Genomic DNA, 26,840 nt, shown 5'->3' with positions numbered 1-26,840 from the left:
AGCACTTTATCAGCCTAGTGCAACCCTTCTTTTGAATTCCTGGAGTCAGTGTAATATCTTTTGAGCAATCCCTATTCACCTTAGTGATTAAAACTATTAATATTTTTGCAGAAATTTCATAAGGTGATGAAATCAAATGTTTACATTCACATTAGTGGGTGTATGTACATATGTCAGGCAAAAACCGGGGGAACCTCCATGATCCCTCCAGCGTAAGAATCATTTAAATTGATACAAAACTCTAATTATGACCAAAGCCAGTGCTGCTTAAGACCATTGGTTCATGCTAGTTCCTCATCCTAAGTCTCACTGCTCTTGTCTCTGACTCCTCACCATACGCCGCTCCTATTAATGACATAGTCTCTGGCCATGGCTGTTCCATGTTAATAAACCAAAGCTAACACACAGTGAAGTCAGCAGTGGGGAGTGGAGCCAGGGCAGGCAGTGATTGGGTTGGCTCTAAGAATAGCTGAGACCACTGCTATAAGCAATACAAAAGTTTGAAGCGGTGGGGGGGGGGGGGGGGGGGGGAATGTGGGGTACAAGAAAAGTGAGGTTCTGTGGTATGTAACAATGCAACTAATCAATACGTTAGAAACAAGTTGGGGAAAGTCTGTGATCAACTCTCTAAGCTGTCATTTTCTAACATAAGTTACTCAAGTTACATTTATTGATTTGCAGTCTGTCTTATTTCCAATAACCAAAAAGATACTTAGTATTGACTAACAATACAGCTATTAGAAAGTCCGGTATTTAGGGTTATTGTAGGAATCAACTCTTTTGCCTTTTAAAGGAAATCTGATAACTGACGTGGAAATTAGGCTCCATTAAAATACATATTGAACAAAACATGGCTCAGGAAGACAGATATATTTGCAGTTAAAGTAAGACATATGAGCCAAATTATTTCAACTTATTTAAAATTATGAATTATTTTAGTTACTTCAGGCTTCCTGATATCGTTTCATAAAAACATTCTGACCCAAGGCCTCTACCTTTTAAGAGGTGTCCAACCAGCGCGAAGTTAAAGTTAGAGTTGAAATTGAGTCCAACAAAATGATCCATCTGCTTGCAGTGCCATTCCAGAGGGTTCCGGATTGCCATAAATACTTCCTCTGGACTCTATTAAAGATAATCAGAAGATGGTTGGTGGGGTTCACACAGGATCTTTCCTTAAAGGGTCACTTATTGGTTTTTGATTGTGTTCAACAGCTATGACAAGATAAGTAATCCTTTCGAGTTAAGAGAAATTATTTTCAGATGACTACAGAACACCATAGAACATTCAAGATACTACAAATAAGTTACTGTGAGACAATCAAGCATACATAAATAATAAGATGATAGCAGATGAAACAGCTTTGGTTTATGATGCAAAACAAATGGTTATCAATTTACATTGTGATGACTTTTTAAAAATTAGAATTATTGTTGTTTTAAACAAGACCATCCATTGAATTGTAGCAGATGTAGTGTTTTGTGTACTATGACTGAAAATTCAAGACAACAAAAAGAGTTCCTATCTACTGAGTGCCCGCAGTATGCGACAATGTTAGATGCATTACTGTACTGAAACCTTAAAGCACTCCTATGCAGCCAACATTAGCTCCATTGTACAGATTTACTGGCTCATTCTTTTACTTCTCAAGTACTTATTATGTGTTTTTGACGTGCCAGGCATGGCTCTAGGCTCTGCAAATAAATCCGTGAACAAAACAAAAACTACTCGCCTTGGTGGATTTTACATTCTAGTGTGGGAAAACAAGGAAACTGAAACTTAAAAATGCTATGCAACTTGCCCAACATAATTAGGGTTTAAGGTCACTGGGTAATGCCCCAGAATCTGCATTTTTAAAAAAAGCCCAGGGAGGGGCGCCTGGGTAGTTCAGTCAGTTAAGCTTCTGACTTCAGCTTGGGTAATGATCTCCTAGTTTGTGAGTTCGAGCCCTGCATCAGACTCTCTGCTGTCAGTGCACAGCCAGCTTCAGATGTTACGTCCTCCTCTCACTCTGCTCCGCCCCTGCTCGAGTGCTCTCTCAAAAAAAAAAAAATGAAAAAAAAAACAAAAACAAAAAAAACCCAAAACGCAGTGATTCCCTCATGAACGGAGATTATTTTTCTCCTCTTTAAAAAAATTTTATTTAAATCCAAGTTACTTAACATATACTGTAATAATCATTTCAGGAGTAGAAGTTAGGGATTCATCATATACATATAACACCCAGTGCTCATCTCAACAAGTGCTTTCCTTAATGCCCATGACCCATTTAATCCATCCCCCTCCCAATACCCCTCCAGCAACCCTCAGTTCGTTTTCTCTGCATTGAAGAGTCTCTTATAGTTTGCCTCCCTCTCTGTTTTTATCTTATTTTTCTTTCCCTTTCCTGAACAGAAATTTTTAAAAGCCAACAACTGAAGGTATTTAGGGTCATGCTCAGGTTATCTAGATTTTTATCTCAAAGAAAGGAAAACAGGAGTACTTAAAATAAATGTAAAGAGGTGTTTACAGTAGCACTGTTTATGACAGAAAAGAAGAAATGACAGAAACAAATGTTCATTAATGGGCAAATGGTTGAAAAAATTGTGGCTCATGCATACTGTAAAATATTCTGCAGCAATGGGAAAGAATTACACACAAACACACACACACACACACACACACACACAGAAACGTGTCCGTGTGAATGTGTGTGTGTGTGCTTAGAAAGGTGTTCACTTTATGTTGTTAAATAAAAATGGAAGTTGCAGAATACTATATAAGGTATGATTATTAACCTGCTATATGTACAATTTATTTTTTCTAGCTTTATTAAGGTATAACTGACAAAATTCTAAGGTATTTAAAGTGTACAACATGATGATTTGATACACGTTTACACTGTGAAAGAATTTACCCCATCCAGTTAACGAACACGCCCATCATGTCACATATTTACAGCCTGCTTTTGATGAGAACATTAAGTCGTTAAATGTAGAACTTTCAGTTCTACTCTTAGCAAGTGTCAATTATACACTACAGTGTTATCAACTATAGTCACCGTGTTATACAGCAGATCGTCAGACCTTATTCATCTCATCTCCTGGCAACTTCTAATAAGGTTTATTAACTCTGATTCCTAGTATCCTGGGGGCACTGAAGTCAATATTAGCTCCTGCTAATGGGCCGTTGTGGCAATGAAAATACCAAGGCAGATATGCCTAGACAGACATTTCATTTACAACTATTTTTATATCCGTACAAATAGCCAACAGTTAGCTATCTCTCTCTGAGCACCATGGTCCCAAGACAACCCCAGAGAAGCGCAACGGGGATCATGAAGGATGGGCTCTAGTCCCCAATCAGATGTACGAACATGGACAAGCTAGTTAACTTTTTTCTTTCGTGTTTTGTAAAATGGAGGTTTGATGGATAAACTCCAAGGTGGCTGTTCCAAGTGTATACCACATCTGGCAGACTGATGAAACAGTGTTTAACCCAAGTATCTTCACACTTCAAACCATGCTCCTGTTCTCTGTGTTTTTCCCACTCACAGCTTTGTTCAGCTCACTTCAAGTAAATCTCTTGTTATAAACATGTACATATCTTTAAAAAAAAAATTCCTCCCCTTTCTTTTTCCTAGACTTATCCCATTTTTCTCCAAAGACAAATGGGACATCATTTCATACTGTTATATGCCTTCCTCTATACTCTGTGAACCAAAATCCAACCACGGTCAAGGTTGATGAACATTAAGAAGGGCGCTAATGGTATGCTTCAAAGTGGGATTAGGCAAAACCAAAAACTAGTATAATTAAGTAGCCCAAAGTGTCCTTTAGACTCTCCACCCTATTTTTCATCAAGTACCATTATTCAATAAAAATAAGCTTATGTATACATTATTTCTTCATCCGTGAAATGGGAGGTAGAGAACGCTAACCCTGGGTTATGAAATCACAAATAACGATGGTCCTATGTAGTACAGTGCAAAGTACAGCACAGCACACAGCCTAGCATAGTAGCTATTACTACTCAATTTTTTTTTTTAATGTTTATTTATTTTTGAGAGAGATAGTGCAAGTGGGGGACAGGCAGAGAGGACGGGAGGCAGAGGATCTGAAGCGGGTTCTGCACTGACAGCAGAGAGCCCGATGCAGGGCTTGAACTCATGAACTGTGAGATCATGACCCAAGCTGAAGTCAAGACGCTCAACCAACTGAGCCACCCAGGCACCCCTACTCAATATATTTTTTTAAAAATGTTTGTTTATGTGGGAATACAGGCTGGTGCAGCCACTCTGGAAAACAGTATGGAGGTGCCTCAAAAAACTAAAAACAGAACTACTCTACGACCCAGCAATTGTGCTACTAGGCATTTATCCACGGGATACAGGTGTGCTGTTTCGAAGGGACACAGGCACCCCCATGTTTATAGCAGCACTATCAACAATAGCCAAAGTATGGTAAGAGCCCAAATGTCCATCAACGGATGGATGGATAAAGAAGATGTGGTATATATATATATATATACACACACACAATGGAGTTATTACTCGGCAATCAAAAAGAATGAAATCTTGCCATTTGCAACTACATGGATAGAACTGGAGGGTATTATGCTAAGTGAAATTAGTCAGAGAAAGACAAAAATCATGACTTCACTCATATGAGGACTTTAAGAGACAAAACAGATGAACCTAAGGGAAGGGAAATGAAAACAATATAAAAACAGGGAGGGGGACAAAACAGAAGAGACTCCTAAATATGGAGAACAAACAGAGGGTTAGTGGAGGGGTTGTGGGAGGGGGGATGGGTTAAATGGGGAAGGGGCACTAAGAAATCTACTCCTGAAATCATTGTTGCACTATATACTAATTTGCATGTAAATTAAAAAAAAAGTTTATGTATTTTTGAGAGAGAGAGAGAGAGAGTGTGTGCGTGTGTGCGCGCAGGGGAGGGGCAGAGAGAGAGGGAGAGAGGATCCCAAGCAGGCTCACACTGTCAGCGCAGAGCCTTATGCGGGGCTCGAACCCACGAACTGTGAGATCATGACCTGAGCCAAACTCAAGAGTCAGAAGCTTAACTGACTGAGTCACCCAGGGACCCCTCAATATATGTATATATATTTTAAGTTTATTTAATTAGAGAGAGGGGGAGAGAGTGTGTGTGCGAGCTAAGGAGGGGCAGAGAGAGGGAGAGAGAATCCCAAGCAAGCTCTGCACTGCCAGGGGCTGGAACCCATGAACCAATCATGACCTGAGCTGACAGGAGATGCTCAACCGAGCCACCCAGGTGCCCCACTACTCAGTAGTTTTCATCCCTCTTCTATTTACCAGTATTGGGTGAATACTGTTTTCTGCTATTTTTACATAGGAAAGTTTAGTTTTATATGAGTTCTTAAGAAGCTATACTCACAATAAGTTGCATTAAAGAAATTCATATTGAAGTTATGGACCTCTTCTGATTTTAAAAGGACAACAATAAAAAAGAGAGGAATTCTTAACGTGCATACTCTAGGGATGCCAAATGAAAGCTTGCTTACCTTGTCGTTGAATATCCGCAGACTGTCTAAGGTGTGCAGGTTTTGTTCAAGAAGTGCGGTGCCTGCTGAATACAAGTTGACCTCATCGAGCTGTAGCACAGCCACAGCTACCCAAAAGAGGGCTTTGTGCAGAGGGGAGTCCTGGCAAAGGCCACGCATTCCAGATTAGTGAGATGAGCTACAAAACAGTCTCTTTCAAAACACATTGCAGTATCAAACAGAGCACATTAACGCCCAGATGATGCATGTTTTCTCTTCTGAAGAAGGTAAATATATGGGTAGGCTCTTCATCTACTGCCTGTGTATAGCTAAAGACACAGTTAGCCAGGCTGAGAACATTAACACCTACTTTGGTTTCTCCCTGTTCTGTGATCCCAAACTCCAGTCACCAAGTCTTGTTGATCCTTCCAAAGTAGTCTCTTTAGTATTTGCTTATTGCTAACGACTTTATTCTACACCAACCTTCTTTACTGTAAATGTGGATTCCTTTTTGCCTCTGGTCTCCCCCTACTCCAATCTGCGGTGCACAATGCCCCCAGAAGAACCCTTCTAAGCCTTCCTTTTGTCATATTACTTATCTGCTTGAAAACATATAGGGACATTTCCAAACTCCTTTCTGAAGGGTCTCAGATGTTAGATTAGTTCTATCCAATCTTTACAATCTTCCCTCTCTCTATTCTCCTGCAAAATTTCTCCATATAACTAGAATATTCTGCCCACCATCCCTTCACTGTCCCACCATTCTTGTATGACCCTCCTGCTGCATGGTTTGCTATGCAAGGCTTTCTCCCTTTCTCTACACTAAATCCCACTATCTCTTTAACTTTAGATTCTACCCTTTTAATTTTCTTGTCACCCTTATCAGCATAATATCTCTTGCTGTTATGAATTCAAGATATTGATTTGGGGGAAACCCTTATTTAGCAGTGTGGTATAGGGGAAAATACATAGACTTCAGGGTCGGACAGCCTTGGAAGAGAATCGTGGTTCTGTCTTATTAGGTATGTGACCTTGGGGAAGTCACTTAGCCCTTCTGAGCCTCATTTTAACTTATGAGGACAAGCGAACCATTTTGTGTAATTTAGGATTAGAAGATGTGCTCATAGATACAACTCGATGAGAGGAGCACACAGGTATTTATTTCTCTGTAACCTCCCTCAAATCTTGTACTCAATTCATATAATTATACAACTTTAGAGTTGGAAAATAATGCTCCACCATCATCTAGTCTATTCATTTTATCAATGTGGAAATATGATGTCCAGATATGTTAAACGACCTGCTCCAGGCCACAAAGCTGAGATAAGCTCAGCCCATCCTAAATCAGTGGCCGCATCCTTTCATTCCTTTTAACCATCAACTTCATTTAGCACCCAAACTCATTTGGTGATTAGGTACACTTCACCCACCTTTACATTTCTCCATGGTAATGATCGTGAACTATTATCGTACTTATTTAATTATCTATTTCATGCCCCAACTCCCACACTCGTCCCAGAATGTAAGCTCCATGAGGGTAGGGAATTTTATTAGTTTGGTTCAGGTACTACCTCTCTAGAACCTAAAATGGTACTTGGCACATAGCAGGTGCTCAATGAACACTTATTGGACAAAAAAATTCAGAGTCTACACCTGTCTTCCTTTAGCACTGATGAGATGAAAACTTAGAAGCACCCGAGAACATCCTCCGCATACTTATCTTCCTCTAGTGTGAGGTCTTCAAACAACTACACTTAAAGACAGGAAGTTCTGCTTTAACTACCTCCTCTTCCTTATAACCTCTCAGCCCAACTTGTTTTCTGAACTCTTTGACACAAAATGAAACAACATTTAATACCAATGCCCAAACTAAATGGGCTCGTTCTGTACGGTAATTACCTTATTGAGGAGCGGCTGTAATTTGGTTAGCGCTATTACTGTGGCTTCTATCAGAACTTGACTGTTGTAAGTATCAGGTCCTTTTAAGCAACTCTCAAGTGCCTTTTAGGGAAACAGAATTTGTTATTTTATTTCACTGAAATAAAACATAAACTCCTAAACTGGATCTCAGAATCAGTTCAGAATAATTCCTTGGTTAGTAAGTGCTAGAATTATTTCCAATGCTGTGGTATTCTTGGTAGCTAGATCATTTGGGTTTTCATTTTTAAATACTTCTATGTTATATTCCAATACAATATTTTGTGCATTATTATACTGTTACAAATTAAATACTTTTATATAAGGCAAGTTCTACCATATAGTTAAATGCTTTGAAAACTGATAAAATACTAAGAGTACCTTCTTAGCCAAAGAGACAATACATATTTTAAGGCGTCTTCTTTAGAAAAGGTTTCTTCACTTCAAAGAATTTAATAAAGAAAATAACCAAATCCATTGTTTAAAGGTTTAGCAAGCAACATGCAAGATATTTTATTAACTTCAAGTTTAGATGTCACTGAGAAACATGCAAGATATGCTTTCCAACTTGAGACCCACAGATATTTGGGAGGAGGGACAGAGACATACCTTGCTAAGAATACGGATAATCTGCTTTATCTGCCCATGAGACACTCGCTTGCTAATACAGCCAAAGACAACAAGAGCTCTCGGTTGCAGGGATGGATTATATTGGAATGCGAATCTGCAATTAAAAGACCCAAAAAGTCTATGAAAACCTTTGTGTTTATACACACTAGGTAATTAATTAAAATATCGACTCTGCAGTAATGTTAACCTTTTCAATAATACCCATACTCCTACGGGTTAAATTTATTTGGGACATACCTTTGAGCTAGTTCCGTCCACTGGTCCAGCCACTTGCATGTTGGAATATCTCTCATACATGCCTTAAAAAAAGGATACTCTAAATAGATTCATGCACATAAATGTATACTAATCATTAAATAATGCTTATTATAATGTCATTAAATAAGCGATGTATATATATATATACATATATTACCAATAAACACATTCCATGGGAGTTTTATTTAAGCATCAAGCGTAAAATAGAATAAACTAGTATTTCTTCTTTACAGTACTAACGGATTAAAAAAATCTTAGTTTCTTATCATTTTGCCTAGTGTACCTCCATTATCTCCAACAAAGCCTCTGTGACTGTTTCCAAGGATGTCAAAGCAAAAGTCTCCCTCTCATAGGAGCCAGGAGAGAACGACCTGTCCCGGTAACTGGAGCGGAAGGCAATGACGGCAGCTGACTTGACTTTGCTAATGCCAAACAGCAAGTAAAACTTGGGTAACGAGAACTCTGTCAAACTGAGTCTCAAAACTTGCTTGGTCTCTTCTGTAAAAGAAAAAAGGAACAAGTGAAGACTTTAAGGATATTAACTTTTTAACATGGCAAATTTCACTTTGAATTTGGAAAATTTGAGTAGCAGATCAAAATTATATAACCATGCTCCCTAAACCAACCCTCTAGATACATTATCTCAACGCTCATTGCTTTAGCTGCATTTCTCTACAAATTCATGCTAGTAATGCTACACCGTCAACCGGTGCTCAGGCTTTAGCTTCTGTGATACCTACAAGATTCTACTTGACAAATACACACACAAAATCTTGGCTATAGCTTGAAATGGAATGGAATTAATTTATTCTTTTTCTTTTTGATAGTATTTCATGCCACTATCACAAGCTCCAATAAGCAGCTAGTGTTAAGGCACCGTACTCACAACTAGGATAATTTGTGCCAACCGGGCTATATAAAGTGGAGAAAGGAATTACAAAACACAAGTTACTTTCCTGGAACTCACCACTAAAATGCAGCTGTGAACAAGTACACAGAGAGTGAATGATATTAATGACCAATCCGTGTGTGGAAGCTCTAAGGGAGAGCGGCCCCGTGGCTACTAAGAAAGTAACAACGTGGAAGAGGTAGGGGAGATGAGCTGCCACGTCAAGGGAATTGTTGAAGGACAGCATCAGCATGTAGCGTGCGAGGATGGCAATGTCGTCCCACATGAGATGCTGCTCTAAGGTAGGAGTTGGAGACAAGCATGTCTTGTCAATTATTTTGCACATCCTTCCAATAACCTGTCAAGAAACAGAATTTTAAGAAACACAAGGGCTAAAAAAAAGTTTTATCACAAAAAATTTCAGTTTAACTCTAAAACGACTAGTCACCATACCAAAAAACCTCCCGGTAAGAAAAACAGACACATCATGCCATGGTCCAGAAGGCAAAGGAAAAGTTGATTACCTTGCTGGAAACCAATTTCACATTTCCAGAAGCCAAAGCTACGGCAGTATCTGCCATCACCTCGGCTTTTATTGATCCCAAGCCACCTGTCGCACTGGTTTTGATGAAACTGTCTAGTACAACGTCAAGGAGATCTGTAATCTAGTGGAAGAGGGAGAAATAATGTATGTTTCAGCCATCTGTTGTGCCAACTTAACTTTTAATTTAAAAATACTGCAAGCAGCAGCCCAATTAACATGAAACTTCTACTTTCCCTGAGGCCTCCAAAACACTAGGTTTCATTTAGAGACCTGTCAATAAATGTAATTTATCATTACATATCCAAAGGAGTATGAAGATATTCACTCAACTGGGTCAGAGATGAAGAGACTGGCATGCAAAAGTTTTAAATTTCCACGTGTATTATTTTCATCCACTAGCAAAGCACCTCCGTTGTCTCCTAAGACAGTCATGTGTGATTAATACAAAATACAATTGTTTTAAAATATAGGAAATGACTTCAAGTGCTGAGATGTTTTACAGAGCTCTAAAACCAGCTCCAAGGTCATTTCAAATTACTTGGAGGATTCGCCGCGTTGTTTGAGTAAGGGATCACTTCCTTAAGTGGTAATGTTGAAGAAATGATGGGCATAATTCTTGTCAGATAAAAAGGAAAACATTACAGTATATTCTGTACTTTACTCCTGGTGTTCTTGTGAGAGAGAACTGTAAACGAAAGCAGGTGTCCCAAATAACGTCAACTGACAAAGATCTACTGACCTCTCTGGTATGTCAGATACTAGAATATGTTACACAGCACTATTTACTAGAAACCACACTGGAGTTTTACAGTTAAATCCTATATAGTTATGTCATGGAAAAGAGCACTAAAATAACTAGTTTTTTTCTGGCTCTGAAACATGCATTAGACATCTACAATTCTGAACCAGATCAAGAATTAGGTGAGTGTCTGCATGCCTTTTGAAAGAGGGGACTGTCTTTTCCACAGCTGTATCCCTAATGCCTAGCACAATGTTTTGCACAAAGGGGGTACTAGATTAATATCTGCATCACGGAGGTACTAGACATTTAAATATTTGAGCAAACTCAATACCTGCCCAAGGCTCCCCCATATTTTGGCTTGAATAGATGGGTACATCTGTTTCTCATTTATGGTCATTGTTATCAGCTTATCGAGAATGGCGGTAACTCTTTGTCGTTTGGCATCATCATTGTGCTTACAAAAACGGACTAGGTTTGACAGCCATGGAGTCATGTATTCCAAACAAAGGTGTTTCAATTCAATACCTGGGAAAAAATACACTATTAGCATAGATGGCCAATGAAAAGGACATCAACAATAAAAATAAGGGATTGGGAGAAAGAAGGTAAAAGGTAAAGATCATTACCTAGGAGACAGCCTGGAGAAAAGAGATTTGGCCACCATGTTAAAGACAGAGACGAGGAGAATAGGCCGTGAAGAAAGCAATCTTAGAAGCCAACTAGCCATGTTTGAAAAGGTTTATCTTATTTTTCTCCCTCTTAATACCTTCTAGTTAAAATTTTTACTCTAATTGTAAAAGGAATATGTGGCAATCCGAGAAAGTTAGGGAAAACGAAAGCATCACCACAAAAATGAAGCTGAGATTAATCTCTCTCTCCTCAGGCTTTCAAAGCTATGCAGAGATGAGGTACATTACCTGTGCGTATGCACAGAAAACCCACCCCACGTCTTCCACAAAGATGGGGGCTATGCTGTACGTGCAGTATGTTTTGAATATCTTCTGCACCACACGTTATACTGAGGTTATTACTCATCATTAAAAATTCTCCATAAACATTTTTTTGAACCATTTTGAAATAACTTCGGACTTAGAAAAAGATACAAAAATTCCTCCATGTAACTTTATCTAGAGTCCCCAAAATGCTTTTTTTAAATTGTGGTAAAATATACACAGCATGAAATTTGCCATCATTAAGTGCACATGTCAGTGGCCTTACGTACATCATTGTGCAACTATCTCCAGTCTCCATCTTCAGAATTTTTTCATCTTCCAAAACTGAAATTCTGAACCAAATATTTTTAACGGTTTCATGTTACTCCATCATATGGAAATCTGACAATTAGTTCTTCATTGTTTGACCTTTAGATTGTTCCCATATTTTGCTATTATAAATAACATTATGTGAAGTTCAAAAGTAGGCAAAATAAATCCATGGCGATAGAGGTCCTAAGAGTGGTTACTCTTGGTGAGGGGATGGTGTACTGACTGAGAGGAGTCTTCTGGATGCGGGAAATGTTCTTGTTCTGGGAGATGGTTTTGTGATGTGTTCACATGTAAAAATTCATCAAGCTGTTCACTTAAGATGTGGGCATTTGACTGGTAGGATATGCCTCAATTTTAAAAACGTAAATAAAAAGTAATGCTATAATAAACACCTGAACATCAATTCCTGAGGATAAATTCTAAAAGATGGAATCATGAGGCCAAAAGGTATGAACATTCCTAAGAGTCTTGATATCTATGTCCAAACTGCTTTCTCAAAACCCTGCCCCTGTTCACAATTCCATCGACTGCCAACACTGAAATAAAGTGAACAAAATCCTTTGCCAGTTTGATAACTGAATGTTATCTTTCTATTCTTTGAGTTTGTATTTCTTTGATTTTATTAGTGAATTTCTTAAAATACACTCTTTTTTAGCATGACCTGCATGCTACTGCTGTTGATCCACTTCTCATTAATCTGTAAGAACTCTTTGTGATTAAAGGTGTTAATCTTTTCTCATATTTGCTGCAAGCCTATTTCCTAGTTTTTTATTATCTTTTACTTGTGTTTCAGTTTTGGAAATAGAGATGTTTTGAAGTTTTACGTGGTCATTTATGTTCACCATTTCCTTTGTTTCCATCTACCACTTTTTTCCTTCATAAGTCCTTAATCACCCAGAAAGCTATTAAACATTCTTCTTTTTTAATGGTTCCAGTTTTTATTTTTTATATAATTTTTAAAGTTTATTTATTTATTTTGGGGGAGAGAGAGCGTGCACGTGAGCAGAGGAGGCGCAGAGGGAGACAGGGAGAGAGAGACGGGGGGGGGGGGGGGGGGGGAGGGGGGAGGGAATCCCAGGCAGGCTCTACACTGGCAGCACAGAGCCTGATGTGGGGCACAAACCCACAAACCATGAGATCATGATCTGAACTGAAATCAAGAGTTGGGTGCTTAACTGACTGAGCCACCCAGGCGCCCCCATGGTTCCAGTTTTTATGTCTTAAATATAACTAGAACTTATTCTGGTATCTTGTGGTTTAGGGTGAAGATGGGACCCAATTTAATGCATTTCCCCATCTCATTGCATAAATGATTTGATCTTCCCCCATCAGTTTGTGATGCTTCTTTATCAATCTGTTTCTCTTAAACTGATCTGACTGCTGACTCTTGAACACCTCTGTTTGAATTACTGTACTGGTATGTGTCCAGATGTCTGCAACATCAAGTGTCTCTCAGTTTTCTTTCCATACTTTCTTACCTACTCTTGTCCTTTTAGGTGAAATTTATAATCATTTTCAGTTCTGCCTCCTTTTAAATCCTCAAATCCTGAAGCTATTTTGATGGGATTGCACTGAATTTATAACAATCTGGGAACAACTGTTTAATCCAGGAACACAATATGCCTGGTCATTCACACAAATCTTTTTTTTAACATTAATATTTCTTAACAAATCTTTATGCTTTTCTTGTTTTGTCAGTCTTAACACAATGTCTCTTTAGAGCTATATTCCTACATCTCTTATTGTTAAGTAACTATATATAGTGATCTGGTCTTGAGGAATTGTCAAAGTTTTCAATGACCTGAAAAATCAAGAAATACGTTTGAATGCAGAAAAAAGTTTATGTATTATGGAGAGAGAAAGGGAAGCAAATGTCAGGAAATAAGCTGGAAGAAGAGCAACATTTATACTACTACAGGGTATGAGAATGAATGAATGGAAAGAGTGGATGTTAAATTTGTAAGACATTTTTTTTTTTTTTAGTTTTTAAAAAAATCTTTATTTTTGAGAGTTCGTGGGGAGGGGCAGAGAGAGAGGGAGACACAGAATCTGAATTAGGCTCCAGACTCTGAGATGTCAGCACAGAACCTGACGTGGGGCTCGAACCCACAGACTCATGACCTGAGCTGAGGTTGGACACTTAACTGACTGAGCCACCCAGGCACCCCTGTTAGGACTTGTTAAAAGCCAAGTCAGGAGTTGACTCTGGACCCTGTATTATGCGCCACTGGATTCTCCAGGCACTGTACTTGAACACTAAAATCACAGTTCAAAGACAACCTCAAGAAAAGAGAACATGACTCTTTCTTTAAAATCAAGGGGATGACGGGGCACCTGGGTGGCTCAGGTCATGATCTCAGTTCGTGGGTTCGAGCCCCGCGTCGGGCTCTGTGTTGACAGCCCAGAGCCTGGAGCCTGTTTTGGATTCTGTGTCTTCCTCTCTCTTTCTCTGCCCCTCTCCTGCTCATGCTCTGTCTCTGTCTCTCAAAAATAAATGTTAAAAAAAAAAAAAATCAGGGGGATGACATGGACACTTCACTCATTCGGAATAATCAGCTAAGAAGATAAATCCTAGAGCCAATTAAACTAGAACAGAGCAAAAACTACTTTGTATGTGGCTTGTGGCTCGGAGACATGTAAGGTATCAGAATCTTGCCATCACGCGTTTGTGGCCAGAATTTTGGCGTATTTCTCAATGTTGTCTACCAGGAAGTTCCTGCAGAGTTCTCTCAGGTGCAGATGAAATATTAGAGGAGGTAAAGAACTGAAAATAAAAATCAATTATGATTTCACTGGCAAATTCTGCAATGAAAGGATCTTCTCGGACTCTTCTTAGAATCGTTAGTATTAAAGAAAATTATTACTTACTAGATTTGCTAAATCCAGAAATACACTCTTCCAAAAATTCTAAGGTGAGATGTGGCTCATTGGCCGCCAGTGTCTTACTAATAGAGACAATAAAGAGGGTGTTGTTGGCAGGGATGCATAAACCTGACGTCTCTAGTAGCTGGCCCTCGATTTTTAAATTAAAGGTACAAGTTAAGGCACAGAGAAGATTATAGGCAGCTGACCTAGGAGAAAACACAAATGAAGTTGTTTAAAACTTATTTTTTCTTATAGCTCCAATTTTTTTTTCATAACACACAACTTATGATTCTATTACAAAGCATAATAACGATTTTTAAACTTTATGATCCATTAGAGACAAGATGTTATGATTCTACAGTAAACACAAAATACCCCTTGACCATTTATGGATTTCCTTTAAAGGAGGTTCTTGACATAACCAGAACAGCACTGTGAGGTTCCTGCGACAGGTAAGTTTAAGACCTTCCTAAAAGACATTTCCCTGGGATATAAAATAGGAGAGATTTATGGTCCTAAGGTGGATCAACAGAAAGAAGTAGAATGAGGCTCATCATATTTTCAGTGAAGCCCAAACCTCAAATTGTGGCTCCCCTCCCATCAGATCCATTTATAATGGGGATCATAAGAAGAGAAACGAGATGGCCCCTCATCCAATTAAAATGTGAAAATCTTTAGCCAACACTACTGAATTTCTTTCTGGGTGCCCTACAAGACATACTACAAACTGGGGGGTCAAAAACAAACGTAATGTAATGAAGTCCCCCCATTTTTCCTTCCATTACACATAACCACTAAAAACAAAATAATAACATATATCCAGGTTCCATTAGAAACAAAACTTCTTTTCTAAATGTCTGAAAATATACTTAAGCAATTTAGGAGACAGGTCAAAAAACTCACACTCGATTTTCAAATTTTCATTTTTCTCCCCCATCTGGCAAGAGAAATAGTTTGGTCTGTAAATTTTAGGTTTTTCTGACCTCTGAACTTTCACCATGCTACTATATTTATGCAACAACCATCTGGGGGCAAAAGGCATTGAAATCTGAATCAGCCTAAAGGTTTCTTCTCTGGAATGACCTGCTTCAGCAAAAAGCAGAAGCTGTCAGCTCACTTTATTTCAGAAGAGAATACAGGATCAATTCAAGCTGATAACTATTAGAAGATGTTAGCATTCTTCTATGAGGAACTTTGAATTAGAAATTAAAGGCAGGCTTTGTAGCTCTATTTTCCTAAATCGAGAATGTTAATATTGTTTCTAAGTTTATGTATCTCTTACTAACTCCTAGGAATTTGGAGTTACATTATTTTGACATTGACTTTTATTCTTGGACATTTTCAACAGCTATAAAGAATGGGGCCCTCCTCAAACTGGGGGTAGGTGTCACAGGTTCCTTGCAGATAATGAAAGCTAAGCACACACACAATTTTATGTATAGTTTCTGGGAGTTCATGGACTCCATGAGGCCCCGTTCAGGTAAAGAAATCTTGATTCCCCCCCCCCCCGCCCCCCTTTATTTAAGAATCAGGAATCCTAAAAGGGCCACTTATAAAACTGGGCTATATTATTATACCCTAGAAAGATTTTCTGGAGCTAAGAATTTATACCTGTAAAAATCTTGACAGTCCCAAGGAACCTGGGACAAAGAATTATCCTAAAATAAAAAGTAGAGGGGAGAAAGGAGGGAGGAGTACAAAGAGACATTGGCAGAGAGAGGAAGTGGGGGGCGGGGACTGGGAGGCAGTAATACTAACCGAGCAGAAACTGTTTGGTAGGTGCTAAAATATACTACTGTATATACTATTAAACCTTTGCAGGTATATAGGGAAGGCATTGTTATCTTTACTTTGAAAACGAGGAAACTAGAGCTAAGAGTACTTTAGGATCTTGCCCAAAGTCATACATGGTAGTAGATCTAGATTTAAACCAAATCTACTGACCCCACAGGCCATGCCCTTTCCTCATTCACGTTCAGATTATTAAGCCTAAACAGAACCAATTATACTCTGTCAGATAACATCTGCATTAGTCTTAAGACTTCAGGAATTTTGTTGAAGTCACATAGGTGGAAAGTATGCAATGTTAACTGTTTGAGTTATTGAACATTAAGCCCTCCTTTGTCAAACAATGATAATCTAATTTGTGAGGAAACTTAACAGTGATATAGTTTTGAACAGGGGAAAACATAATTAGAAGACTCAGAGAAGGAGAAACTTAGGACTAACTTTTTTTAAAAAGGCTTTTGCGGGGGCGGGGGGACCCAAAACAATAAAACTGCTATGCAGTCTGTTTCAGATGAAAGTTTCCCGGAGAAAGAACATATACTGCTTTAGTGTGAATCACCCTATTTAGAATTCCACAGTTCATGTGAATACCCCACAAGCTGATGAGGTCACGCTGGTTAACCAACACAGCATACCTTACAATTTAGAGTATTAAGGTAAAGGCTGTTTTAAAAGCTTATTAAGCGGCCTCATTCTAAAAGCAACAAACCCTGAATAGAGTTGAAGAGGGTTTTTTAAAAAAACCTACCGTAAACTAGGGTCGGAACTGCCTAAATTAAGTAATGCAATATTGAGTAGTGTCCCAGGGACATCTTTTGGCCGAATCTTGGTGTGCTGGGGGATGGAGTCGGGCTGCGACAGCTCCCAGCGTGTCCGGATGTGAATGATAGACTGGACGATGGCTTCGCACTCCTGGTGCATGAAGGTGAGCGGTGTGCCCTGGTTTGCAATGGTTAAGGTAAACTGGTTCTCATCCACCAGGCAGATCTCTTCAATTTCCGAAGCATAATAGATATCATTTAGAAAGACCGACTGTCCTAGGACTTTTGTTCGCTCTGCTGAGGTTACTTGAACAGCAGTAGAACCAACCTGGGAAGTGAAGGTGTAAGAGGGTGAAGTGAAGAAGAATTAAATCCCGCTAAATAGAGTTGTAAGAGGCTCTGAAAACCAGCCAACCAACCGACCAAACAAATACCATGTTTGCCATTTAAGGAAGAGTTACCACCGTTACATATTCAAATGGACTCAATAGGTATTATGATAAATGATCTCAAAAGAGACTGGAAACATTTAAAAAAATTATTTTTTCTAAAAAGGTCAAGAATCCTACGGACAATTATGGATTTTCTCTTGATTCGTTTCCCACTCTGCAAAGAGCGCGTGATCATCAGAAGAATTCTCACCTGGTAATTTCCACCCTCCACACATTCCTACCACTTGACTGATACATGGCAAACTGCACTCTCTACAACACTCTCCTGCTTCCAATCCGACCTAGACTATAATTAAGCATACACCTCTCATATCTTCCACAGGACCCCCATGAAGATAGCTTGGTTTTTCCTTCACCTGGACTTACTTTACATTTAATACACCACTATGAGGACACCTAGGAAGGCCAGCACAGTCTGCTTAGCCGAGAAAGCTAACAAATCATTTACCTAACAAGGAGTGAAACTTACTTTAATAGAAACCTTGGTGTCTTTGTGAGCTAGCTTGAGAGCATTGTGGAATACCTTCAGGTCCTCTTCTAAAGCCAGTGTGGCAGCAGGCAGTTTCTGTTGTTCATGCTCTATGTGCTCAGCCAGTTTGCCAGGACAGTCGATGAAAATGAGCCTCTTGCTGCCTTTGAGGCCAGTCAGTAGCCGTTCGTGATACTTGGTATACTCTCTGACCCAGGAGTTGCAGTTATAGATATAGACTGCAGAGACATTGTCATAAGCAAAGCCAGGAAAAACAACAAACCACTTGGAGAGAAAGTCTGTTTTAAAGCGATTGCTAGGCCCGGTATGGGTAAGGTCCACTACAATTTCATATGGCTTTGCATAATATGGCTTTAAAGTCAGCAAGACGTGGTATATCAGCAAATCGCCATTGATTTGGCCAGTTTTAAACCTAAGGAAGAGGACAAAAACAGGACACAGATGGTTAACAGGGTTCCGGATAAATATACAGATGCTACTAATCTATTTCATTCTTTCAATTTTCTGTTTAGCTTTCTAGAGAAAACTAATATAAAACAATTACATAAAGTCTAAGTCCATTTTCTAAAATCAGTTATTCTTGAGACATTGAGAAGGTAGAAGTAAAACGGAAGAGACAAGTCTCCAATTCAAAACCTTTTGAGCAACAAACCCGCACACCACAGACAGAGGAAGGCAGTGAACACTGATTGGTTGCCTCGAGGCCCACAGAATTTCCCAGCTGAACAGTCTGGGTGGGAATGACGCCCTGGAGCCCTGGAGTCATCTGAATGGCTTTGGTCAATTCGTTCACCCCACCTTGACTACCGGTGGTTCAGCAATGATCATATGACTTAAATCAGGACAATAAGGGCCAAAGAGGCCCAATTCAGAGACTTTAGCTTTAGTTAGGAATTGAGACTTTTTCTTTCCTGGTGTTTATAAACAAGGAAACACATTGCCCTGGGAGTTGTTAGCTCATATCTTGACATATGAAAGAAAAGCCTGCCTGAAGACAGAAGAAATGGAGCAGAGAGATGAAGAGAGAGAGAGGACCCCAGCCATTTCATTGGAGTCCTAGATAAAGCCTCTCCTGGGACCAAATTTATCCCTGGACTATTCAGTTGTGTGAGCCAATAAATTCTTTTTTTTTGATTAAGCCATATTAGGTCCTAAGTTGCTTACAACTCAAAAGAATGCTGATCGGTGTGAGAGCAGCTAAGGTAAAGACCACCAGAAAGCCCTGAAGAACACAGTACTAGAACTTCAAGTCGGAACTGATGTTAACTTGGCCCAAAGTTCTATACTCGATGACTCTGGTAGTACTAGGCCCGATAAACATCCTTACCTCAGAGATTTTTAATAATCTTGTTGGGAGGAAATAAGATAAAAATATAAGTTAAATGATTTTAAAATAATTTATTTTTGAGAAAGAGAGAGAGAGAGAGAGAGAATGCACGAGCAGGGGGAGGGGCAGAGAGAGAATCTCAAGCTGGCTCCATGCCAAGGGCATAGAGCCCGACACAGGGTTTGATTCCAAGACCCTGAGATCATGACCTGAATCGAGTTGGACGCTCAAATGACTAAGTCACTCAGGTGCCCCAAAATAAAATATTTCAAGATGACAGGAAAGGTATGAGGTTGTATGTAATCACTTATCAAACAAATAGCAGAGAAAAAGTTCAGAAGAGGGAGATATGAACACAAACTGGGTAGCCAGTGAAAGCTACACAGAAGATGCTGAGGCTTCAGTGGGTAGGAGAAACTTTGAATTCAACAAGAGGAGGGACTGGCAGGCCTCATGGAGAGGCCTGAAAGAGGCCTCTAAAGAGGAAAAGAAACAGATAACTAGATGTGCTGAGGCAACAGTCAGCTATTTTAGCTGGAATGAAAGATTCATGTACAGACGTTTTAAGAGATAAATCTGGACAATTGCACTACTAGGTATTTACCCAAAGGATACAGAAATACTAATTCGATGTTTACAGCATCATTATCTACAGTAGCCAAATTATGGAAAGAGCCCAAATGTTCATCAACTGTGAATGGATAAAGAAGAGGTGGTATATATTACAACAGAATATTACTCAGCCATAAAAAAAGAATGAAATCTTGTCATTTGCAATGACGCGGATGGAGCTAGAGTATATTATGCTTAGTAAAATAAGTCAGTCAGAGAAAGACAAATACTATATGATTTCACTCATATGTGGCATTTAAGAAACAAGACAAACAATCATAAGGGGAAGAAAGAAAGAGAGGCAAGCCAGAAAACAGACTCTTCACTACAGAGAACAAACTGATGGTCACTTGAGGGAGGGGAAGGAGGTGGGTTAAATAGGTGATGGAGGTTAAGGAGCGCATTGGTGATGAGCACCAGGTGTTGTAAGTGTTGAATCACCTGAAATTTACATCACATTGTATGTTAACTGGAATTTCAATAAAAACTAAAACACAAAACCAAATGAAGTGGAAAGCTTAACTTCACAAAAAAGAAATACAGTTTGAAAAATATATAAGAGTTAAGTTGTGAAGGGATCAAAATTTTTCAAGAGGTTTGAGTTTTCTCCAATATTTCTCAGACTATGTTCTGTGGAGCCCAGTATCACAATCAACCGTGGCATCTGTTACAAATGCAGTCTGCTTCCTGGTGCTAGCCCAGACCTACTACATAGGAATGTATACAGCGGGGCCCAGAAATTTTCATTGTTTTTAAAAAAAATTCTCATCTGATATTTACGTACACAGACATTTCTGAATCACTGCTATAGGTGTTAAGGAGTTATTCAACTTTATATTCTTAAAGAAGTGATATGATCAAAGGAAGTGATGTATACAAGATACATGAAGAAGTCGGGGCTGGTAAGGAAAAAAATAAAAGCTATGGTAGTAGTCTAGGTATGGCCTCCTAAGGATCTAAATGCTATGGTGACAGCTAAAAAAAAAAAAAAAAAAGAAAGAAAGAAAGAAAAAAAAAAAGAAACCAATTCAAGAATATGAGGGAAGAGCCAACACGATCCAAGTTCTGGTCGGGGCTGAAAGGAAGGACTTGAATTAAAAGGACTTGCTGTGTATCAAGCCTCTGAGATCACAAAGAATGTTCCTATCATGAACAACAAAAAAAAGAGATCATGAGGGGCAGCCACTTTTGGAGGGAAAATGAAGTCCATTTAGACATACTGAATATGAAGTGATGACAGGACCTTCGGGGGTTGGGGGGAGAAAGAGAGAGAGAGGCTGAGACTTTGTGTGTATACATTCAACAACACAAAAGTATATTCTGCCCCATATAACCTAAGTTTACTAGATATTTTCTCAAGTCTTTGCTGTAGCTCTGCAATCTGAGATGTTGGTTATGTGTATCACTGTTTCTGTTATCTGACCAATACCCCAGGTCTCCTAACTCATGTCATTAAATCAGCCTGTGGTACACAAATAAAATTTTTAGAGAAGATTTTAATGCTGCAGGAAAAATACCCTTCCATCTCTTTCTGAATGATACTAATATATCATTCAAAAGCACACAGCAGGCATATGTAATGCACATAAGGTCAAAAGGCATGGGGCAGAAAACCCTCCCTGCCCTGGAGGCGGGGATTTGTTGTACAAAGCCTCCTGTCATGCCAGTGGCCAACTGGACAAGTTGGATTTTTTTCCCCCTGTGACATGTGCTTTAGTTGCAGCAGAAAGGAAATGTGTCATCTGTGGTTTGGTTTTAAAAGTGGAAAGCTAGCTGTACATATCCTTTTTTTTTTCACTGCAGATTTACTTTAAGGTTCATATTCTCCAAGTCTATTCTGCTTTAAATTACTTGGAAGCTGTGCTTCAAGACAAGAAAAGAAGTGGCTTATTAAAATCAGGTTATAACCAAATTTTGACCAAGAATTTGTAAGGTAGGTCATATATATGGCTTTTCTTATGCCTTTTTACTCATAACGTTGTACAGATTAGTGCTGAAGGAAGTGCTTTCAAATAATACCTAAGAATCTTACTAATAAAGTAGAATCATAAGTGATTGAAAATGTATACTGTTCTTTTCTGTACTATTAAGTAACACTTAAGTTAGAAATGGAAAGATTTATCATCAACACAGTTTTTATGAGGATTAGAAAGGATTTGAGTTTAGACTCCACAGTGAATTGAAAAGTTTTACTTGTTATTTAAAAAGTTAAAAAAATAAAGTTCTCATTGTGAATGCTTAGGCATTATAAATTTTATTCAAAATGACCGGAGATAAAGAGAACTTTTGGTAACATAACCTGGCTTCCATGGCATAAATTGGGGACACAGAGACAGTTCTCTATTCTCAGGCATTTGTAAGGGCAAGAGAAAGTCTCATTTTGTTAACAGCTTGTTTATCTGGGAATGACAGTACATCTGGCCGAAGACAATCCACAGCGGGCCTATTATCTACCCCGTGGTAAGCATTGCTGAAATGAGTACGAATACCATGATGTATACTACCCTGTTAATGAACTAATGTGATAGGAATAACCCACTTTAAATTATTTTAGCATTGAATGCAGAAGGCTAGTCTAGGATGAAAGGAGGGAAATTACTTGCTAACCCAAAATAAAGTATTTCTCTTTGTGAAAGAACCGTAAAGTATCCTAAGATTGGTGTCGTTCACTTTAAAAACTGAAGCTGAACACTATTTTATAGAAGTCAGTGCACAATCCCTTCAACTGTCTATTAAAGATCATAATCCAAAAAGTAATCTTAATTCTAGAACACATAATAAAGGTTTATTTTCCTTTAGGAAATATTACTTCACTGGTTAGTTGCCATTTACCTTTGTTTATTATAAGCTACTTTTGTTAGTATAACAACATATCACATTTGTTATTCTCAATTTCTGTATATCAATAGCATCCAAATATTATCCAATGACACATAGCAACTATTTATTATAAAACCTCAAAACTCAAAAAAGCATGGCTAGCAGTGACATCTGTTTTACTTGGGAGGAGGCTAGAAATGCAGGATCTCAGGTCCCTCTTAGAACTACAGAATCAGAATCCACATTTAAAAAAAAAAAAAAGACATTCAGACATTCACATTCAGGTTTGAGAAGAACATCTATAAAATAAAGTTTTTAAACAGGCAATTCCACTGAGTCAATCTCAGGAGAATAATGTAGGTTTTGCTTCCAGTTATCTCAAACAAATGCTAACAATAAGATACTCTTACCAAAAAAAAAAAAAAAAAAAAAAAAAAAAAAAAAAAAGCAGCTCAAACAATATTATAATAAAAGAGATAATTCGATAATGGTGATAGATCGTTCCCGCTGGTTCATCAGTACCTAGAACAGATATGCCAGCTCTGTTTAAATCTTCAATCATATGGTGTATAATGAGAATTAGGAACAGACTTGTCTCCTTTTTGTACTGCCTTCCAAGGAGCCTGAAGCCACAACTAAAGTTCATCTTTTTTATTTATATGTCGAGACTCAAGATCTGCCTTGTCTTCCCACTTCAGTCTAAATCCCCACAATCCTGGTGTTCTCTATTTTACTGTATCATGTATTTTAAAACATTGTGTCAAAATATTCATGGAAAAAATGCTGGGCATAAATGATGATGAAAAAAGTCAATAAATTTAACTTTCGATATTATTCATAAGAAATCTGCCTCATTTTCACTGTAATGCCAGATTTTTAGGTTGAAAAACCTGGCGTGCCTTTGCCTTCAGAAAGCCACAAGAAGTCAGGGGATACAGATGTGAAAAGAGAGAACCAACACCATATATAATTGCTTTCACAAATACCCAGGAGTATATTTCTAAGTACCAGTTTTATTCTAAGCTCCAAGATAAACACCCAGGAAGATAAAAGAACATCTTGAATTCCATTTTTTTTTTTTTTTTAAAGAACATGTTGAATTCCTATTTGAAATCCTTTTCCTTTGGTTGCTACCACACTTCCCCTTTCTCAACCCCAAAACAAAACCCCAAAAAGCCATTTGCATGTTCTTTTCCTACTTAAAGCAAAATGCTTAAGGCCCATATAAAGATGAGTGACACATTTGTTAGAGTGTGGGGAGTTTCTGCAAGAAAGATCCTTAAATGGTTGGGGTCTGGGCGGGGGCAGGAAGGAGGAATCAGGAAAGTAGAAGCAGAAGTCGTCGACTCAAAGCTGAAGTTCAGCATGCTTGAGGGGGAGAAAACTATACAAAACCACAGTATTCAGTTTAAAATGATTCATAGGCATTTATAATGCCAACTTCTAGCATTTAAAAGAATAACAGAAATTAAATGGCTTCTTTACACATAGCCTAATAGAAAAAGTCAGCTGAGAAGGAATTCAAACAGGACAGCAAATATTAGGTATGAGTTTGTAGCTAACTTGTAAGACATCAGGTGTCCACCTTTTAACTACAATCACCAAAAGTAGGAACCATTATTCTTTCATAAATTAACAAATTATCTGCTGTCCCAACAGATTGCCGGTATACTCATGGACATGGAACACGCAGGACATTACCTGCATCTTGCCTTTGTGATGACAACAGCTTTTTCTTTGTGTCCTGGAACAAAAGCAAACTATACCCATCTGTGGGCTAACAGTACTACTGTCTGGGATCCAGATATTCAAAATAAGACGGGCAGAAACCAAAATGAAAACATGAACACAAACCCTACAACTTCTGCAGTAGATAAAAAGAGTAATTCTACAAACATGACTGAAATCGCCACGTCGTCTCCTGTCCTACCTCTAACTCCTAAATCGGAACTGGAGATTTATATACCTTCTGTTGTCAGGAACAGCTCTCCAACAGTACCGAGCATCAAAAACACAAGCAAGAGTCCCCATGAAATTTTCAAAAAAGGGGTCTGTGAGGAAAACAACAACAAAATGGCTATGCTAATTTGCTTAATTATAATTGCAGTGCTTTTTCTTATCTGCACCCTCCTATTTCTTTCGACTGTAGTTCTGGCAAACAAAGTCTCATCCCTCAGACGATCAAAACAAGTAGGCAAGCGTCAGCCGAGAACCAACGGCGATTTTCTGGCAAGCAGTGGTCTATGGCCTGCTGAATCAGACACTTGGAAAAGAGCACAACAGCTCACAGGGCCCAACCTAATGATGCAATCTACTGGAACTCTCACAGCTACAAGGGACAGAAAAGATGAAGGAGGAACTGAAAAACTCACCAACTAACAGAAGCTTTAGTGAAGACAAATGCAAAGTAGCAATGAGAAAGCTTATGAAGTAAAAATGAAATCCGTTTGGCATTTAATGCCACAAGTTGGTCTAAGATCTGTTGACATGGCAGCCTTGCAATTTAGAATCGAGCAGGCGAGAAGGGAAGAAGTCAGTTCACCTTCTCAAATACTTAAACTGTGCACTTTCATTCTGACACTGAATATTTTAAGAAGCAAATAATAAAACACCCAAGGACGTGGAGAAGGTTTTAAAGATGAGTTGAAGGAACTAATTAATGGAGGTAGAAAGGAACAATTAAATATTTCCTGTTCAGCAGCAGTAGTTAGATGATCTTTGTCTGAATGTAATTAAACTTTGAAGAGTTTTAATGTGTCCTTAGAGGCAAGTATATGCTTCAACATCTAACAGAAGCCAAATTCCTAATGCACAGAGTTGAACTGTAGTTTAACGGTGCCTCTGCTGAATGAGACGGAATCTGTCCCAGCTCGTATATCAACACAGCTAATTTTATGCTAGATGTTTTCATCTTTAAGTATGGCACACACAAGAAAGTGTTTTTCTACTACAAATATTTAATTAAAACTTTTAATTTTGTATCATAAGACTCATTAGAATAAAACTGACTACATATATTATTTGTATTCATTTTATTATCTTAGACAACACACTATAAAGATCAATAAGAAATAGTGCCCAACTGAAACAGGGGAGACTGGAGCCACCAAGAAGGCCAAGTGTAAACGTACAGCATATCTTACTGTTCAAGTGCCATGTACCTCTATTCTATAAATACTGCTTACTGGGCTATCTATAGCAAATATCCAAAGGCCGATTAAATTTCTGACTTCAAGGATGCCAAGTGGCCTGACAAATGATCAATTTTATTTATTTATTTTTACTATCTAATGTGACATGAGCAAAGGAAAGGGGTGTGTGTGTGTGGGGGGGGTGTGTTTGTTCTAATTTGGAAAACGAGATGCTCTAGGTAATTGTTTAACCTTTCAAGAAACTGGGTTCAAGTAAGATAATGACTTACACTTAAATCAAGACTTCCACCTTCAGTTAAATGTATTACAAAAGTTGGTTTGAGAGACTTTCCAACTTACTGCTAAAATTGATCAGGGCATACTAAAGACCAAGCTAAATTTAAAAAATCTCATCCCTTACTGAGCATTTATTTTGGGCAATACGCTAGCCATGTAAGAAAACATTTTGCATATTTTTGCCAAGTACGATCACAATCTTATTCTCCCTTTTAGGTTAGTGATTCTCATCTTGACTGTGTATCAGAATCATCTGAAGAGCTTTTAAAACTAGCCAAAACCTAATTCCCACCCTCTCTCTTTTTTTTTTTTTTTTTTTTTTTTTCAACGTTTATTTTATTTTTTGGGACAGAGAGAGACAGAGCATGAACGGGGGAGGGACAGAGAGAGAGGGAGACACAGAATCGGAAACAGGCTCCAGGCTCCGAGCCATCAGCCCAGAGCCTGACGCGGGGCTCGAACTCACGGACCGTGAGATCGTGACCTGGCTGAAGTCGGACGCTTAACCGACTGCGCCACCCAGGCGCCCCCCCACCCTCTCTTTCTGATTCAGTT

At 38.6% G+C, this 26,840-nt stretch overlaps 2 protein-coding genes across 10 annotated transcripts in view; one reads left to right on the top strand and one right to left on the bottom strand.

The window, feature by feature from the left end:
- Window positions 1–26,840, bottom strand: part of NF1 (neurofibromin 1) — a 247,498-nt gene that overhangs the window by 24,878 nt on the left and 195,780 nt on the right. For all 9 annotated transcript variants that reach the window (XM_060646729.3, XM_060646737.3, XM_060646735.3 and 6 more), the window contains 12 exons: window positions 18,078–18,510; window positions 17,144–17,484; window positions 14,611–14,813; window positions 10,809–11,002; window positions 9,716–9,856; window positions 9,270–9,549; window positions 8,586–8,800; window positions 8,282–8,343; window positions 8,024–8,138; window positions 7,397–7,498; window positions 5,519–5,659; window positions 996–1,122 (listed from right to left, as the gene is read on the bottom strand). In XM_060646729.3, coding sequence (XP_060502712.1) covers window positions 996–1,122; window positions 5,519–5,659; window positions 7,397–7,498; window positions 8,024–8,138; window positions 8,282–8,343; window positions 8,586–8,800; window positions 9,270–9,549; window positions 9,716–9,856; window positions 10,809–11,002; window positions 14,611–14,813; window positions 17,144–17,484; window positions 18,078–18,510 — 2,354 coding nt within the window. The remainder of the gene's footprint in view (window positions 1–995; window positions 1,123–5,518; window positions 5,660–7,396; window positions 7,499–8,023; window positions 8,139–8,281; window positions 8,344–8,585; window positions 8,801–9,269; window positions 9,550–9,715; window positions 9,857–10,808; window positions 11,003–14,610; window positions 14,814–17,143; window positions 17,485–18,077; window positions 18,511–26,840) is intronic.
- Window positions 21,756–25,877, top strand: EVI2A (ecotropic viral integration site 2A). The gene is made up of 2 exons (XM_060646741.3): window positions 21,756–21,970; window positions 24,517–25,877. The coding sequence occupies exon 2, from the start codon at window positions 24,532–24,534 to the stop codon at window positions 25,234–25,236; it is 705 nt and encodes a 234-aa protein (XP_060502724.1). The 5' UTR covers window positions 21,756–21,970; window positions 24,517–24,531; the 3' UTR covers window positions 25,237–25,877.

The sequence above is a fragment of the Panthera onca genome, chromosome E1 (assembly GCF_046562875.1).
Source record: "Panthera onca isolate mPanOnc1 chromosome E1, mPanOnc1 haplotype 2, whole genome shotgun sequence".
NCBI classification, from domain to species: Eukaryota; Metazoa; Chordata; class Mammalia; order Carnivora; family Felidae; genus Panthera; species Panthera onca.
The sequence above is the reverse complement of the archived record's forward strand: the minus strand, read 5'-3'. Positions and strand labels throughout refer to the sequence as shown.